This window comes from Tinamus guttatus, unplaced genomic scaffold (genome assembly GCF_059628265.1).
Source record: "Tinamus guttatus ecotype Peru unplaced genomic scaffold, ASM5962826v1 Tinamus_guttatus_pri_ptg000172l, whole genome shotgun sequence".
NCBI lineage: Eukaryota > Metazoa > Chordata > Aves > Tinamiformes > Tinamidae > Tinamus > Tinamus guttatus.
The window spans coordinates 213,048-228,854 of record NW_028288706.1 but is presented as its reverse complement, the minus strand read 5'-3'; the positions used below and the strand labels follow the sequence as shown (position 1 = coordinate 228,854).

General features: G+C 41.3%; 1 protein-coding gene across 1 annotated transcript in view; it reads left to right on the top strand.

The window, feature by feature from the left end:
- Positions 1 to 249: 249 nt before the first annotated feature.
- Positions 250 to 15,807, top strand: part of SHISA9 (shisa family member 9) — a 152,858-nt gene continuing 137,300 nt past the window's right edge. Inside the window, exons 1-2 of the mRNA XM_088523057.1 lie at positions 250 to 865; positions 7,791 to 7,918. Coding sequence (XP_088379183.1) covers positions 270 to 865; positions 7,791 to 7,918 — 724 coding nt within the window. The 5' untranslated portion in view covers positions 250 to 269. The remainder of the gene's footprint in view (positions 866 to 7,790; positions 7,919 to 15,807) is intronic.

The following is a 15,807-nucleotide window of genomic DNA, read 5'->3' as shown; positions in this document are numbered from 1 at the left end:
AGGCTCCCGGCTCGCCCCCCGCTCCCTCCCCTCGCTCCCTCCCGCGCCGCGGCCCCGCTCGGCCGCCCCGCCGCGGCGCCCCCGGCCCCGCCGCCCTCGTCCTCCCCCCGCGCCGCCGCCTCCTCGCGCGCTGCCTCGCTCCACAAGTGCCGCCGGGGCGCGGAGCCGAGCGCGGCGCCTTCCCCGTGCCCCGCTCCGCCGCGGGGCTGTCCGCGGTGCTGAAGGGAGCGCGGCGGAGCGGGCGCCCGGCCCCTGACGGAGCCCCCTTTATGTTCAGCTCCTGGCGCAGCGCAGCATCCAGCAGCTCCAGCGGCGGCGCGGGGCCGGGGCCGGGCGCCAGGATGGAGGGCTTCCTCCGGCTGCTCTTGGGCTACTTGGTGGCGGACCTGCTGACGCTCGTGTGCCGGGCGCAGGAGAAAGCCGGGCAGCAGCTGGGCAGCTTCGTGGTGCTCTCGGCGGGGAACCACTCCGGCCTGGCGGAGCAGCCCGAGCCCTCCGAGCCGCCCCCCACGCCGGACTTCTGCAGGGGCTACTTCGACGTGATGGGGCAGTGGGACCCCCCCTTCAACTGCAGCTCGGGGGAGTTCATCTTCTGCTGCGGCACTTGTGGCTTCAGGTTTTGCTGCAAGTTCAAGAAGACGAGGCTGGATCAAAGCACCTGCACGAACTATGAGACGCCGCTGTGGATGAACACGGGGAAGCCGCCCTCCCGCATCGACGACCCTCTGCACGACCCCACCAGGGATAAAACCAACCTCATCGTGTACATCATCTGCGGGGTCGTGGCAGTCATGGTGCTGGTGGGGATCTTCACCAAGCTAGGGCTGGAGAAGGCGCACAGACCCCAGCGGGAGCACATGTCCAGGTAAGGCCGGGTGCCAGCACCAGGGTCCCCTCCCCAGGAGCCCCAGCAGAGCCGGGAGCCCAGGTGTCCCTGCTGAGCAGCTCCTGCCATGCGGGCTGCCCTCCCCTGCAGGGTACAGGGGACAGGGAAGGAGCAACTTTGCAGAGCAGGGCTGCCCTGTGTCCCCAAGCCCAGGCTGTCACACTGTGCGCGTGCTGAGGACTGGGAAGGACAGGGAAGCCTGCGCTGGGAGCAGTCCATTTTTTATCTGCAGTGCCTGACCCTCTCTCCAGCAAGATCCAGCAAGTGTGCCCAGATCCAGATAGAATGTGCATGAACAGAGAGGAAAAAAAAATCCTGAAACCAGCAACACTGAATTATGGAAAGGCTGATGGGTTCCCTCCTCCAACAGTTTCTAGGCTCAGAAAATGTTTTTACTTCTCAGCTGAAGGATGTAAACAAATGTCATCTCACCCTCCCTCTCCAGCTGCAAAATGGTTTTGGCAGGACCTACCCTACTCCCCCAGCCCTTGCAAGTGTGTGAGCTATTTGTAAAATATGTGAGCTGTGAAAATGAGCCGGGGTGGAAGGGAGAGAGGGAGACACAAAAAGCAAAAGCTATTATAGAATTTCTTGACATTTTTTACTTACTATTGAGAGGGAAAATACAGAATATGAAAGTCTTGGTCGTCTGTGCATGTGTTACACTCTGTGTATCCCCAGCGTAATGGCCGAGTTTTATGTGGAAGGGCCCCTTTTCCCGCGCCGGAGCTGGGCATCCTGAGCCATGGCTACTCCACACGCCGGCTGCCTAGTGCTGGAGAGGAAGGTGGGCAGCTCAGGACAGAGTGGCTTTAACAACATATTTCAAACCCAGATTGTCACAGCAGTTCGAAATCAAGGCATAATACATTTGTCAAGTTTGCAGTCTGTCTGATTCGTTATGCTAATCCCAGGCACATGAAAGTAAAGCAGATCGGGGCGGGGGGGAGGGGGCGAAAGACATTTCAAAAGGCAAATAGCTCTGTCAAAGTCTCTGAATCAGTTCCAGGATCTTGGGCAACTTTAGTGGTGAGATGCAGTTAAACAGCTGCCTGCTACTGGGCAGGCAGCATGGCAGAAAGCTCCTCTGGTCCTGGCTGGTAAGGGGGTAGTTACGATCCTGAGAGCTTAGACGAAGAATCAACCTTAGAAAGATGGCCAAGAGATCAGCCTGAAGATACTAGAAGCCTCTTGTTGAAGTTTCTGTATGGCTTTTTGATTAACAGCTTATCCTGAAAGGAACAGAGAAATCCACCAAAAATAGTCCTGCGAATGCATCACCAGTTCACTAGCAATTATTTGCTATTTATAAACTGGCTGATATGGATACGCACTTACTACTGAGAAACAAAGCACACCACTGAAATTTTAGTCAACTCAACGTTGTGTACCAGTGGTAATTCTGCAGAGAGTCTGCTTTTAAGTGAACTATAATAATTTCTTTAGTCGTTTTCAATATCTTGAACTTGAGAAAAATAATACATGTGTCTTGTTTTTTAATTTTAGACTCTGAAACTATGGAGTTGAAGCTCCTTTTGGAAAAAGCTCTTTGCTTCAGTCTATTTTTGAAGTGCCTTCATGCAGGCAAAAAGACAGGACTCATAACAGTTAGAGAAAACAGGACAGTGTGAAGGTGTTGCCATCACTGCTTATGTCTGGCTTGAATTGTCCCTATTTCTACTAGGAGAAGTACTTGTTAAAGAAGCTCCGTGGATTTGCGGTCTGAAGAGCAGGTGTGAAGGATTCTGAAGGATTCGGTCTTTGCTGTTGGAAACAGCGTTACAGGGGATTGGACTGTCATTCTGAAACCCTTCAATCATGTGTGCATAAAGATTAGATTTCCAAAGCAGTGCTTAGAAAGGTCATTTGTTACCCTGATTACTTAATGTTGTTTCAAATCTTGTACTTTTCTCTCCATGAAAATGTTCAAGTCAGGATTATAGCAACTTGGAAAGTCATGATCACATGTGAAAACAGTCACCCACTCAGTACACATAATAGCTAGTCATGTTCTGAAAAGGCAGCGCTACAGCTCCTTTTAAAAAGTTCTCGCACACCGATTACAGCTACGGAGGGTGGGTTTACCATTAATTGTAAAAGAAATTTGATTTGTAAATCCCTCAGTCAATATAAAAATCTGTTCACTAAGTGGAGAATTGAAGTAACCTCTTTGTCCTTGTGTGTAGGTTTAACTAAAATACTCTATCCTATCTTGTTTTACACTGCTAATGTTTTAGGGAGAAAGGGCTGCAGTGTTTAAGAAATAAATAATTTATCTGTTTAAACAGTAATAGTATCAGCAATTAAAATACTAGTTAAAATCTAGCGTATAGTCGTTATCACTTTCTCTTATAATATCCATCACTACAGCATTGGGGGAAAACATTTTTTCCTCTGCTGAACTTTGTTTAAAAGCAAAAGTGCAATGCTCTGAGAGTGCTAGGTAGGCCAAACCAAGAATATTATGCACTACTCCATTTTGGCTGGCAGCAAGACTGGCACACAGAGACTGATTTTTCTTTTATTCCCTTAGCTGAGCTTGTCTGCTTTCCCTTGCCTAGCCAATGCATGAAACATGTGAATCCTCCTCATTCCTATGAACAAATTCACCAGAGGAAGGGATGGTACAGCTTACCAAAGACAGCACACAATGTTGACTGCCTTTCAATGAAAGAATTTAAGTCACCAGAATATAGCTGGTGTAAATTATGTAATTTCATTTTTGATTTACTAAAAATATTTTGAAATAGGAACAGAGACATTCCCTGACACTTGAAAATAAGAACATTGACTTATAAATGGGAAGCAATGCTGTAACACCCTTATTAATTCCCTATATTATTCGTACTTGCCATGAGTGGATTTGCTGAAGGGGTGTGTGTGTGAGTGGTGCAGCATCCTAATAAAAGAAACTTCACAGACTTGGCAAGTGTAGTTCTACAGCCAGTCACTGCATCTTGCTTCCTGCTCTATCAAAATGAACCAAGAAAGCTCCATTTGTTTCACTGAGTTTTCCTACAAGTGTGACCATTTAAGAAAACGTATTTAGTTAGTGACAACAATGCACAGGGGATAAAGCTCTGTTGGATTGGACAAGTCTATTTTTATGGGCAGGGGGAAGAATTGTTTTGTTTTTTTTTTTTAAAGGGAAGCTTGCTGCTTCCTGTTGTTCTGAGGAAAAAGGCCGTGTGTGGCACTGTTGACACTTTCTTTTTTGTTCTTCCCACCAGTCCTTGCAGTAAAAGTGAATACTGTTGGTAGGGGGCTGTAAATATGGAAGAGGAAAATGGAGAGGGAAGTACAGTAAGAAATCTGCATGGCTTATTTCCCTCTGGACATCACATGTTCATGTTTCTTTCACTCTCCTTCTTTATAACTTTGTTATTTGACATTAGATGGAGTTAGCTGTTTCCTTCAGTTATTGAGTGTGCAAGGACTAAGCAGTGCTAATAGTATCCAAGAATGCCTGCACACAGGGCAAGAGGAATGAGTGTCTGCGGCAGCGTCTGCCTGAGGAAAGAGGGCAGTGAGCTGCCCTGTGCTTTTACAGTCTCTGCTGGGCACTGAGGTGCAGGACGTGCTTGCTGCCTAAGGCAACAGCAACGGGGCTGCTGGGCTCCACTGGTTAAGTGGAGGAGCCTCTCTTCGAAATGGGAGGAACTCCACAGTTTCCTTGCTGGAGAAAAAGCTTCGCTATTCTTCCATGGAAGGCATTTTCTGTAAATAAAACTGTAGCTTTGTCTTCTCCTCTACTCCTTGTGGTGAATGTGTAAACAAATCAGGAAAATTTATGCCCTATAGCTCCTGTTTTTTTGAAGCAGAGCTTCTGCCAGTGCATTAGCAGCCTTCTGAATATCATGAACGCACCGAGCTCCTCCTCCTTCCTTCACAACGGGCTGAGCTCACAAGTCAAGTCTTTTGTTGATCATTGAAAAGGCAAGTACCTGAGACCAGAAATTGTCCAACTTGCCAGATGGCTGAATCCTATGTGTGAAATTATTTCCCTTATGAGTTTTGACTCAGATTTGGAGGCAAAGTATGACAACTGACCTTTCATGAAATATCCTGTGTTTGAGCTTTTTCAAGCTTGTAGCCATAAACGAAATGTCTAGCTACACATGCTTTGTTGCAGCTGAAAATAGTATTACATATCCAAAGAGCAAAAATCTCATAATAAAAAAAAATTCTGAAGGTTATTGATACTTCCTGGATAGTTGTGGGCTGTGAACTCACATGTAGCTAACATTTCTGCACTTCTATGGTATTGTAGTCAATACCAATATCAAGACTTATCGATATCATTACCCGATTAGAAGATTATCTTGTATTTTCCATTTTTTGAACAATCATTAAATGCGGCACAAGTGTGGAGAGAGGACCCCTACATATATCATTTTCCAGTTGGACCTGCTCAAACTGTTTCCTTGCATAATGAGCAAAATCAGCATGATTTTCAAGAGAGACTAATGCATCAAGTCTGTTGGCCTATAGAGAGTTTGTCAAAGCAAACATCTAATCAAGGACTTTGCTATGTGCATGTCAGGGGCATGAAACTCTATTATGGGTAAATCCCTAAAAGAACAAAATGCAGGTACAGCATTTCCTTTGCGCTTTGATGACGTGAGCTGCTACTCATCCTTAGCTCTTTCTGATATCAGTGAGAGATAAGGACAAGCTTTTTTAATATGAATTAATCTGCCCCTGAACAGATTGTACAACTTTGGCTAATACAAGATAAACATAGGTGCAGTGTCATTAAAAATAGAACTTGACAGTGAGAAGTTCCTTTTTGCTTTACATAATGGGAGCTGAACAACTAATTCCATAAAATAATTTTGAAAAATCCATCCTAAAATGGTAGAGGACTTAGTTGGCATTCTCACAGACAGGCAGTAGTTAATCTGGCATCATACAGGGTGTTATTTAAAGTCTGCAGGGAACAATATTTACCACCAGATTAAGGGCCCTGAAGAAAGTACCTCTGGAAACCTGCTCTCACAAAGTTGAAAAATACTAATTTGTGTATTATGAGATCCCCCAGGTTTAAATCCTGGGCTAAAGTTAGAAACGTGCGTTTGCATTTCTTCCCTTTGCAGAAATGTGACCAGTTGCCTTTGGAAATGATATCAGTATCAGTAATTTCATTTGCGTAAAACTCGTTTTAAACAATGATATTTTCTAAAGTAATCCTTTCATTTTGCAGCATTTTCTACATACCTTTGTGAATCTCTCCTATTGAATTTTTGTTTTGCTTCTATGTAGGCCAGCTTGGCTGTTTTTGCTGTATAAGGATTTCTTCAAATGGGAGCATTGCTCTGATACCATTAATCATTTGGCTGCTCTCTCTTGACCTTTTACAGTATCAACAGAGTATTTCTGTTACATGTTGAACATAACTGTAACTAATATTTTAATATCGTAGCACTGACCGTAAACCCAAAGAAATAGACCCAAATCAGTTTTCCTGCGTTTTGAGAGCAAGATCAAGCTCAAATTCCTCTGTCTGTCCATCTACATGTAACTTAAATGAAACTACTATGTAATTCTTGAAAGCGCACTGCTTCTTGATCAAGAAATCATCACGTCACAGAAATACAGTGGAGGAGCTAGATGGCACTTGCCTTGTCTTTCACTGGTGAATGCGTTTATTTTTATTTATTTATTAATTTATAAGCCAGTCTTTCTTGATGCCATATCTGGGACACTGTATATAATTTTGCAGAAAATTAAACCAGCTGGGCACCGTGCCCAGAAATTCATCCATTCCCTTTAAAAAATAGCTCAAGCAGTCTAAAAATTAAAACTAGTAGAAAACAACGAGGCAAATAATGGTCAGTGGTGCATTGACCTGAATAGAAAAGGCTTGCATTGAACTCTGAAGACATTAGTAACAGATGCCACCAGTCTCGTTTGCCTAAGGCCACCTTCTACAAGTGGCCCAATTATTTTCTATAGCAGAGCAGTTGAGCATCTCATTACACTGCAAATACCTAAGGGCTGTTGTGGTTCCTACTGAAGTCAAGTCCGTAGCCCAGGATCACAGAGAGATGTAGATGTCGCCAGGCTGAGGGTTTCAGAGTTTAAGACTTGGTCCCTAGCTCTGGTGCATACAGTCACCCATGTGCCTGGGCCTGCGGGACACTGCCCAGTGAAACTGGGGCCCAGAACATACCCAGGAGTGGGATGGGCCTGGCTCCTGCGGGAAGAAGCCACGTCAGGTGGGCTCATCCTCCTGTTAGGATCCGCTTCGCTCCCTCTCTGCTTTTGTCTTGTTTCTGAACTGGCTTCAAAGAGATAAAAAATGTTCCCATCCAAGCTTCGTCCCATCCTAAGAATTAAGACACTCTCAAATAGGTTAGAAAGAATCTTTTCGAATTACCCCTTTAGATGGGAAAAGCTTATGACCCCGATCCCACTTTGTTTATGCTCTACTATACAAAAAGCCATGCTCTGTGGGGCTGTTTCCGGAGGCAAACGCCTCGCGCGTGGCCGCGCGGCGCTCGTGCAGCTGCGTGGCGGGGAGCTGGCGTCGCGGGTGCTCCTCGGCGGGGACGGCCACGCGTGCGGCGGCGGCCTGGCCTAGCCCAGCGGCCGCGCCACTGAGCAGACCCCGTGGCAGGCGGCACCAGTCTAAGCAAGCCTAGATTAAGCTCCCACAGGGCCCAGACCCCTCAAGGAGTTAATACACAGACAGCTTAAAACGAATCTTATGTCTGACTATGGGTCTGAGTCCCTGACTTCACTGTGAACAGATCTGGCTTCTCTAGTGCACGTTACAATGGACTGCATGGGCTGTGTCTCAAACTAAAACAAAACAAGCGAAAAAAAAAAAAAAGAACTGGAATATATAGCAAATGCCTTACAGATTTCACAACAGATTTATTCTGATTTTTTTGTTCCTCAGAGCTCTTGCTGATGTAATGCGACCTCAAGGTCCTTGTACAACAGATCATATGGAAAGAGATCTAAACATTGTAGTACATGTGCAACATTATGAAAACATGGAGACAAGACCTCCTCCAAATAATTTACGTAAGTTGCATTATAACTATATCAATATTTTGGAATGCTGGGACTCAAATATTACAAAACAAATGTTGCTGAACATCAAATAAGTTTAGACAGTATGTGGGTTCTTGTAGACTAGACATATTCTTTATCTAAGAATGAGAAATAGATAAGTTTTCCTAGTGCAAATAGTGCAACACTAACGAAAAAGCCGTTTTGAACAGAAATCACTTATTGAAATTATTTTTATTTCATGGTTATGAATGACAAATATATGTTTTCTATCTTTTGTCTCTCTAAATGGTGTTTTCATTCAACTCATCAAGCTATTACTTATTCTATGTTTTTTTGTGCCAAAATGCAAATAGCTAAGCTTAAAGTAAGACAATATGCTTCATGAAGCTGTAAAGTCTCATAAGAAAGAGGTCTTATTGGCTGTTATATCATCTGCACTTGTATAATTGCTGAATATTTTTCTGGAGAGCATAAGGTGGCATGTGGTTTTCACATGTTTTTCATGAGGAAGGTTATTATATTAAATTTTAAAGAATATTTTTGTTCTGCATATGCTCTGTTACTTATTTAAGTTATTGAAGACAAGCACATGTTGGACTTTCAAAGTAACCTGGTAACATTTGCAGTGGTTCTGAAATGCTAGGGAGCTTCGTTCTCAAGCTGGGATTAGACCATAGTATGGATCTTTCTGCTGTACAGCTGCATTTTCTTCTTGTAATGAACAGTCTCAACGTAATTTTATTTTGCATATACATTTTATATGCAAATATAAATATATATGCAAATATATAATTATTTATATAAATATTTTATATTTATAAATATATATATGCATAAGTGCATACAAATTATAGATGGTATATCTACAAATTCAAGTTCAATACATCGATGGAAGAACAGAGCATCATTCAGAAAGGTGTGGATTATTTCTTAGGTTTGGATGGTTTTTTTCTGTGCTGATGCTGCAAACATACTGCAATGGTACTTGGATTCTAAAGCATTTTAAGTATACTCACTGGTCTTTATCTTTCTGAAAGTATAGAAGGTTGAAAATTTGTTTGTATTTGGACAAAGGATTAATTTTACTTGCACGGCACTATGCAATTATTGTGAAATTATACGGCTCCCTTCTTTGGGGGGAGCAGCACAAAAGCAGTGAGGGAAAGAGAAGGTTCTGCTGCTGCATGTGCTTTTGGTATTTGCTTTGTGGTAGAGGCTGAGCGTGATTTCTTATGCGTGTGGTTACAAAATAACAGGAGAGAATAAAAGCTGTGCCCTCTAATGAAGATGCCACATACAGTGAAGTGTGACATCTCATCTGTCTGCACTGCTCTCCAGCAAAGTGCTTCCACCTGGGCCTGTGCACTCCTCCCTGCAGAGGGGGAAGCACATGGATGTGCTGCAGCACTACGGCTCCGGTCGCAGGGAAGCAGAGCGCTTCCAGAGGGGAACTGAGGCTTCTCCCTCCAGGAAAGGCGCTCGAGCCCCTGGTCTCATGAGCTCCTAAGGGTTTAAGGGAGGATTGGAATATGCAGTTTATCTCGTCTTTGCTCTGGGTATTAGCTTTTTGCTGATCGCTCCCTCTGATGTTCCTCTGCCCACGCTGTCAAAATACAAATGGCAATGGCGTTAGGGTGCAAATTCTTAGTTTCTTCCATGTTTTAAACATACTCAGAATCCCAGTTAATGAAAAGCACCAGAAAGTAAACAGATTCTTACTGCATTGATAGTAGCCTAATTTTTTATAATCTTCACACTGAGATATTTAAAGACTTTATGCACTATAATATAAGGCATACCACAGCAGGTCTTTAAACTCATTGAGTTTCTTGGATTTGAATTCAGATTTAAGCCTACTGCTGCACAAGTATGCACGTCCCTGGAGCTGCACCGCTTCCGAACTAAGAGAGAAAGAAAGAAACGTTTGGTAGCACCTTAGGATGCTGCCTTGCACGTGGCCCCGGGTAGCTGGATCCCGTCTGCGCCTCAGGAGCCCGGCCCTCCGGCCCACATGGAAGAATTACATGGGAATTCTCGCTTGCACCACTGCAGCTCACACCATGCAAGCACTAGGGCTACTTTGGAGTTATCTTAATAATTTGGATGATAAATAGAGGCAACCCAGGGCCAGCTTCACGTGTGGCTTAGGCCTTGCTGCTACAGGTGGGAACCTCAGGCACAAGCAGCTGGGTTGGTAGCTGATTCAGTCCTTAATCAAGTTTTTGGACTAAGTCAATCATTTCATGTTGTTTCATGCAGACCTTGAAGTGGTGAAATTACCCAAGGCATCCTATAGCTGATGCTATATACACTTACTTCATAGCAAATACATCATTATTTTTATATTGTTGCCATTATATTTTCTCATAAACTCATACAAAACATGACTAAATGGCTTTATAAAATTAACCAGTACAGGACAAATAATAGAGGCTGTTAAATGCATGAGCACTTACAGTGCAGAAAAAAAGCTTTATAAATAAAAAATACATTTGGAAAGGTTTTTCAAGTCCAATAACTTAGCAATTTGAAATTTTATATCAGAGTTCTGAAACACTGCAGCATTACCTAGTCCTGGTGTTGCACAGATTTTCTGGTATCTTTTAACAAGCAAATAAACCAGACTCTGAATTACAGCTTTCATTTTTCATAGAAAATCTATTCCAAATCTTTACACAGGCAAAATGAAACGGTGCAACATTATATCATCAGATACTTTGATGTATATTTTTAAAGTTCTCTTTTCTAAGTTGTTACTTTCTCTCTACTAACTATCTCAAACTGAGACTAAAAAACTTTAGACTGACATTGTACTTTTCACATCCGCCCGTGGATGTGATGAGGCAGGAGTCATTTCTTAGGCTCTCTGTATCTTTTTGTATTGTGGTTATATTATTATGTCTTTCAGAATACCAAAGACAGATTATTAAAGGGCAAATGTTATTAAAAATGTTCTAATTTGAATGTTCATTTGGCCCTTCTGCCCTCAAGAAGTGCCATTTTCCTGCTGCTGCCAACCGATAGTGGAAGTGTTTCATAAAGGACTGCTGTCGAAATGGACAGCTCTGACCCTGAAAACGACTGCGTTTCCTCTCTGGACAGTTTCTCACCAAAGCACAGCGATTTTCTGAGCAGCCTGCAGTTGCCAAACACAGCTACTTGCCAAAACCAGCAGGCCAAAAGCCGAGATCTCTTCTTGGTGTCCTGTGGACAATGGAAGTGCAGTTTACTCCATTGCTTATCCCTGCTTCTCTAATACTCAGCCAAGAATATCCCTTCTGGTGGAGCAGGAATAAGGCAAACTTTCTTCTGTGTCCGTGTGAATCCCAACAACCTAATGCTTGCTAGTAAAAGTGGCTTTGTAGTTGTTACTTGCCATAATTTTCCTCCAGTAATGTACTTTTCTTAAGATTACTTGAGAAAAAAAATCATGTTTTCCTTCATTCGTGTAGGGAAAGGAGCACTGCAAACAAGCATCTCTCTACCAAAACCATAATGTTCAAGTTTCCTAACTTGGAGTGTTAAATAATATCTAATGAAAAAAACCCAGCTATTTAGAAGCTGTATTAAAAACATGACTCCAAAAGAAAACCTTCTTTCAAAACTTAGATTTTGTTTTGTCCATCTCCATTTAACTTTCATGAATCTTAAGAAAGTAGCAGCAGCATTCAAGACTTGTTTTTGTTTTGTTTTCTTACTTATGTAAGAAGTCAGAAACTTATTTAAGTTGTCAGGATTATAACATTGCTGCAGCAGGAGTTAGGAGATTGGGTGGTTCTATCCTCATTTCTGAAATGTGATTACTACTATTATTTCTAATTCATAATCTGTGACAGCACAGGGAAACAAGTACTTGATGTTAATACTACCCACTGTCCCTTCTCTTAATGATCTGAAAAACTCAGTTACCATCTCCATAATAATAACTGGCCTCATATTCATATTTAAAGTATTTCTGACTAACTAGACACTCCCAATATAAAGGTGACTCCAAAGGGAAGCAAATTCTATATTATGAACTTTTTAAAATGAAAAAGCTAGGTTTTAAGTTGGGCACATATGCACTTGTTCTTTCTTTTTAATTTAACGAACGAAAAAGAAGTGAATTGCAAAGGCACCAGTGCAGGACACTTGCTAATGCACTATAAAATATCACCAGTTGTAATACTGGCCAAGCACTTGCAGCACCTGTGATTACAATGACTTCTTCTCCTCTTAAAATATGCAAGGGAATAATGTCCTTGTTGCTGTATTTGGTTGTCACTTGTCCTGGATACCTCTTGGCTAAAGCTGCATTGAAAACAAAGCTAAGACATTTCTGTAAATGGTGCCTTACAATAAATTAACTTTTGTTGTTTCTCTGTTGAAAAAATCAGGCATTTAAATATCAGGGTACTTTTAGGAGTTACTGCATATTAGAGTACACGTTCGGTAGGGTCTATTCCTGCTCTTTTCCCCACTGCTGTAAATACAACCTTAGCCTCTGTTTTCCAGTGAGAGAAACTGTCACTGCTCTGACACTGTGAAAATGCAGTTAGAATCTGCAAGACATTTTTTTGCAGTCTTTTTTATCCCTAGCAAATACGCTTTTTGTTGTTGTACTTGAATATATTGCGCTTTGCCAAACTAATTATTTTTATGTTTAACATACATAAATGTGTTTATAGCAGATGATTCATTGCTTCTCATTGCCTATTACTGCTCTTTGGAAACAAATATAGACGCTTCATTAAGAAACTTCATTTAAGAGAAGAATACTTCTCTTTGAAATGCAAGGCTCTTGAGGAGTATAAAGCATATAACTAATTTATTACCATAATTTATTATTAACTTATTACTAATTTATTTGCATAGTAATGATTGGCCAAGTAACTGCATAATAATGCAGTTGTAGTCAGAGAGAGTGCACAGATACTATTGTAATATTATAATTTTGCTGATCTGGACAATATTACTTATCAGATGCAGGGATAAAATGTGAAGAACTGAGCACATCTGTGTTTGTGTGGCCTCATTAGTACTCAGGTTGCTTGATTACAGTAAAATGATTTTGGGGGGCCTGGCTATGTGCAGAGCTCTAGCCCAGGGGAATCTGCAGTGTATTCTTGATGAACTTAATTGGCTGCTTGGCTTCTTTGCTTCGAAGAAAGTACAGTCAGAAAAGCTGGCCTTTATAGACAAGGCTCCAGCCATGTTTGATGTGTGAAAAAGATGGGGAACACTAATTTCTGACCAAGAAAAAGACAATTTTAACACAGTGACAGAAGGAGAAGCACTGCCAATGGAGTGCTTTGAGCCAGTGAAGAATGATGCAGAGGAAAATGGCCAGCTTAATTGGAGGATGTTCTTATCTCACAGGAAACTACAGCCCTGTCACAGGGAGAAGGGACTGTTGTCAGTAAGTAGGGGGAATTTGTTTCCATTTAAAGCTTGAATTTTCACTGCCAGTATGCAAACCTCATTTTATTGGCGTTTCTACGAGCTAGTCAGGAAGTAGCTTAGCACTCTTCCAAAAATTTGGATGCTTTAGATAATTCCTGAGCTAAAAGCTACTAGCATTAAATTAACTGGGAGAGGGATGGTTGTTCGAATTTGATTGTAATGTACAATAAAGAGGACAAAATCCACTTTTAAATTATGCACTTTACTAAACTAATCATCCTCAAAAAAGCCCACACCACCATCACCTTCTTGCTTGTCAAAAATCCTGCACTTTTTAATATAATTTCGGATGGAAGTTAAAAGCTGCAAACTGCATTGTCAAAACTATTTTGAGACCACTTTTTAAACCACTGTAAATTAATTTATAGATACTGACTTCAGCTTAAATTATACCATCCAATAAAACTTCAAAGCCTTAGCAAATTGGTGTTGGAATTTTTGTTAATATAATTACAACTATAGCAGAAATACTAGAGCTCTAAACCTTCCATGATGGAAATACAGTTTCCTACATAAACTTATAGTATGAAGATCCATTTCATTTGCAGCTTAGTCACTGTAAAACAGTGATGTTTGATTAGTTCTGAATGTGTGTTTAGCCTCACAATCATTAATATAAAGTGTTACTAATTTACATTCAGATTTTAATTCAGATACACGATGCTGATTTATGAGAAGATATTATGAACCTTCTTGAAAACCAATGAGTGTTTTCGAGGAAGTTAATTACGACCTGAGAATGAGAGCTTCTGATTTTATTTAGGAAAGATAAAATAGTTTTAAAAAAAGGAATATTTTGTTAAGCTTTGACTGCAGTACAATTCATTAATTCAGTTCAAAAAGACACCATATATATTGGATGAACCTGAAAATGTTAATATTTAATAAACACGATAGCTTTTCATCAATAACCTCACAATCATCTCCCCTAGTGTAGTATGTCAGAACTCTGGCTAACCTCTTGCTGTCTGACTGATCCCGTGCCTTTAGAATCATCCCGTTGACTTAACCTGGCAAATGAAAACACAAGCTTGGACAAACAGCAAGGTCAAGATTTTGTAGGACCCAGGGCTGCGGAATCGCATCCTGATCCTGTCATCAAGTGAGGCTGTGAACTCAACGTTGTTGCTATGTTGAGTGAGTCCTCTCCTGATTCTGAAGTACTTCTCACTAGATGTGATGCTACTGGAAGCTCGGTGAGAAAATAGTGTGTCTTTTTTGTAGCTTTAGTCAATGGCATTTGCTCTGAACCGCAATGGCTCGGTCTTCCTGAACTCTTCTCCACACAACTGTTTCCTTAGGACTAAAGAATGCGAACCTTTTATTTCATTTATTGTGCAATAAGAATATTTACATTAGATTATTGCCTGGCATCCTTTCATTTACTTCTATTCAGCTTTTAATTCAGGTAAATCTCACATATATTAACAACAATATTCAGCAATGTATTAATCACTAACGTTATCCTTTAGAGGCAATAATTAACATCATGTTAACAAAACTCATTTCAAATATGTTTTTACACTCAAAATATATTTTTGTACTTTATAATGCAGTTTAAAAGGCTGAATGATTACTTAATAAAGCTAAAGTTGTCATAAGTAATGACAGCATTGCAGTAATAGAATAGGATATAGGGAGCTTTAAGTCACAGAGCAGTAAACTGGTAGGGGACATCAGAAAGGGGGAGACTCATTTTGCTGTCATGGGGTGCAGATCACAGAGCTGTGACATGGTGGCAATGAGGCAGGGATATACTTACTGTCTACCACATGAAAAATGCAACATTTAATGGATGTGTCCACCAAATGGCAGAGAGCCACCTGGAAAGAAGGGCAATGTTTAGAAGAAGCCTCCTCTACTGTTTTAGCCCTTTACAATCTAAGCTATTCCCATTACATATGACTACTATCCCAATACACACACTACTACTGCTACTACTACTACTTAATATTTTATATTGTATTTTGTCGTTGGGTGGGAGCATTGATTAACAGTATTCTTAATGTTGAATATTTTCTAGTGCAGAATATTCCCACTATTTACCACAGCTGTCAGGAAGATCCAGCATCAGTGCTTCATGGCTACTACATTTCTTCATGCCTTTGGGATACTTGGCATCAAAAATCGAATTCACAAATGTGTAAGAAACAATATGACAAAGCAATAGGAACCACTGGAAAAAAACCCGACCTTTTCTACAACTGTATTCTGCTAGATCTGGGTTCCTTAATAAGGAAAGAAGAGTGAGATAGATAACTTTTTTTGTTTTAATGTGGCATGAGTCACCTCATTGCAAGGCAAACAAAAAAAGGTACCTTTTGCTTTTACTGTTGGTTTGCCAACACCATCACACAGACAAACTGCACTTGCCTTTTCCATGCCAAAATAATGTTTTTAACTGTGGACTTACAGCTTAATCATCTTTCTAAATCCATTAACTTCCACCCTCATGT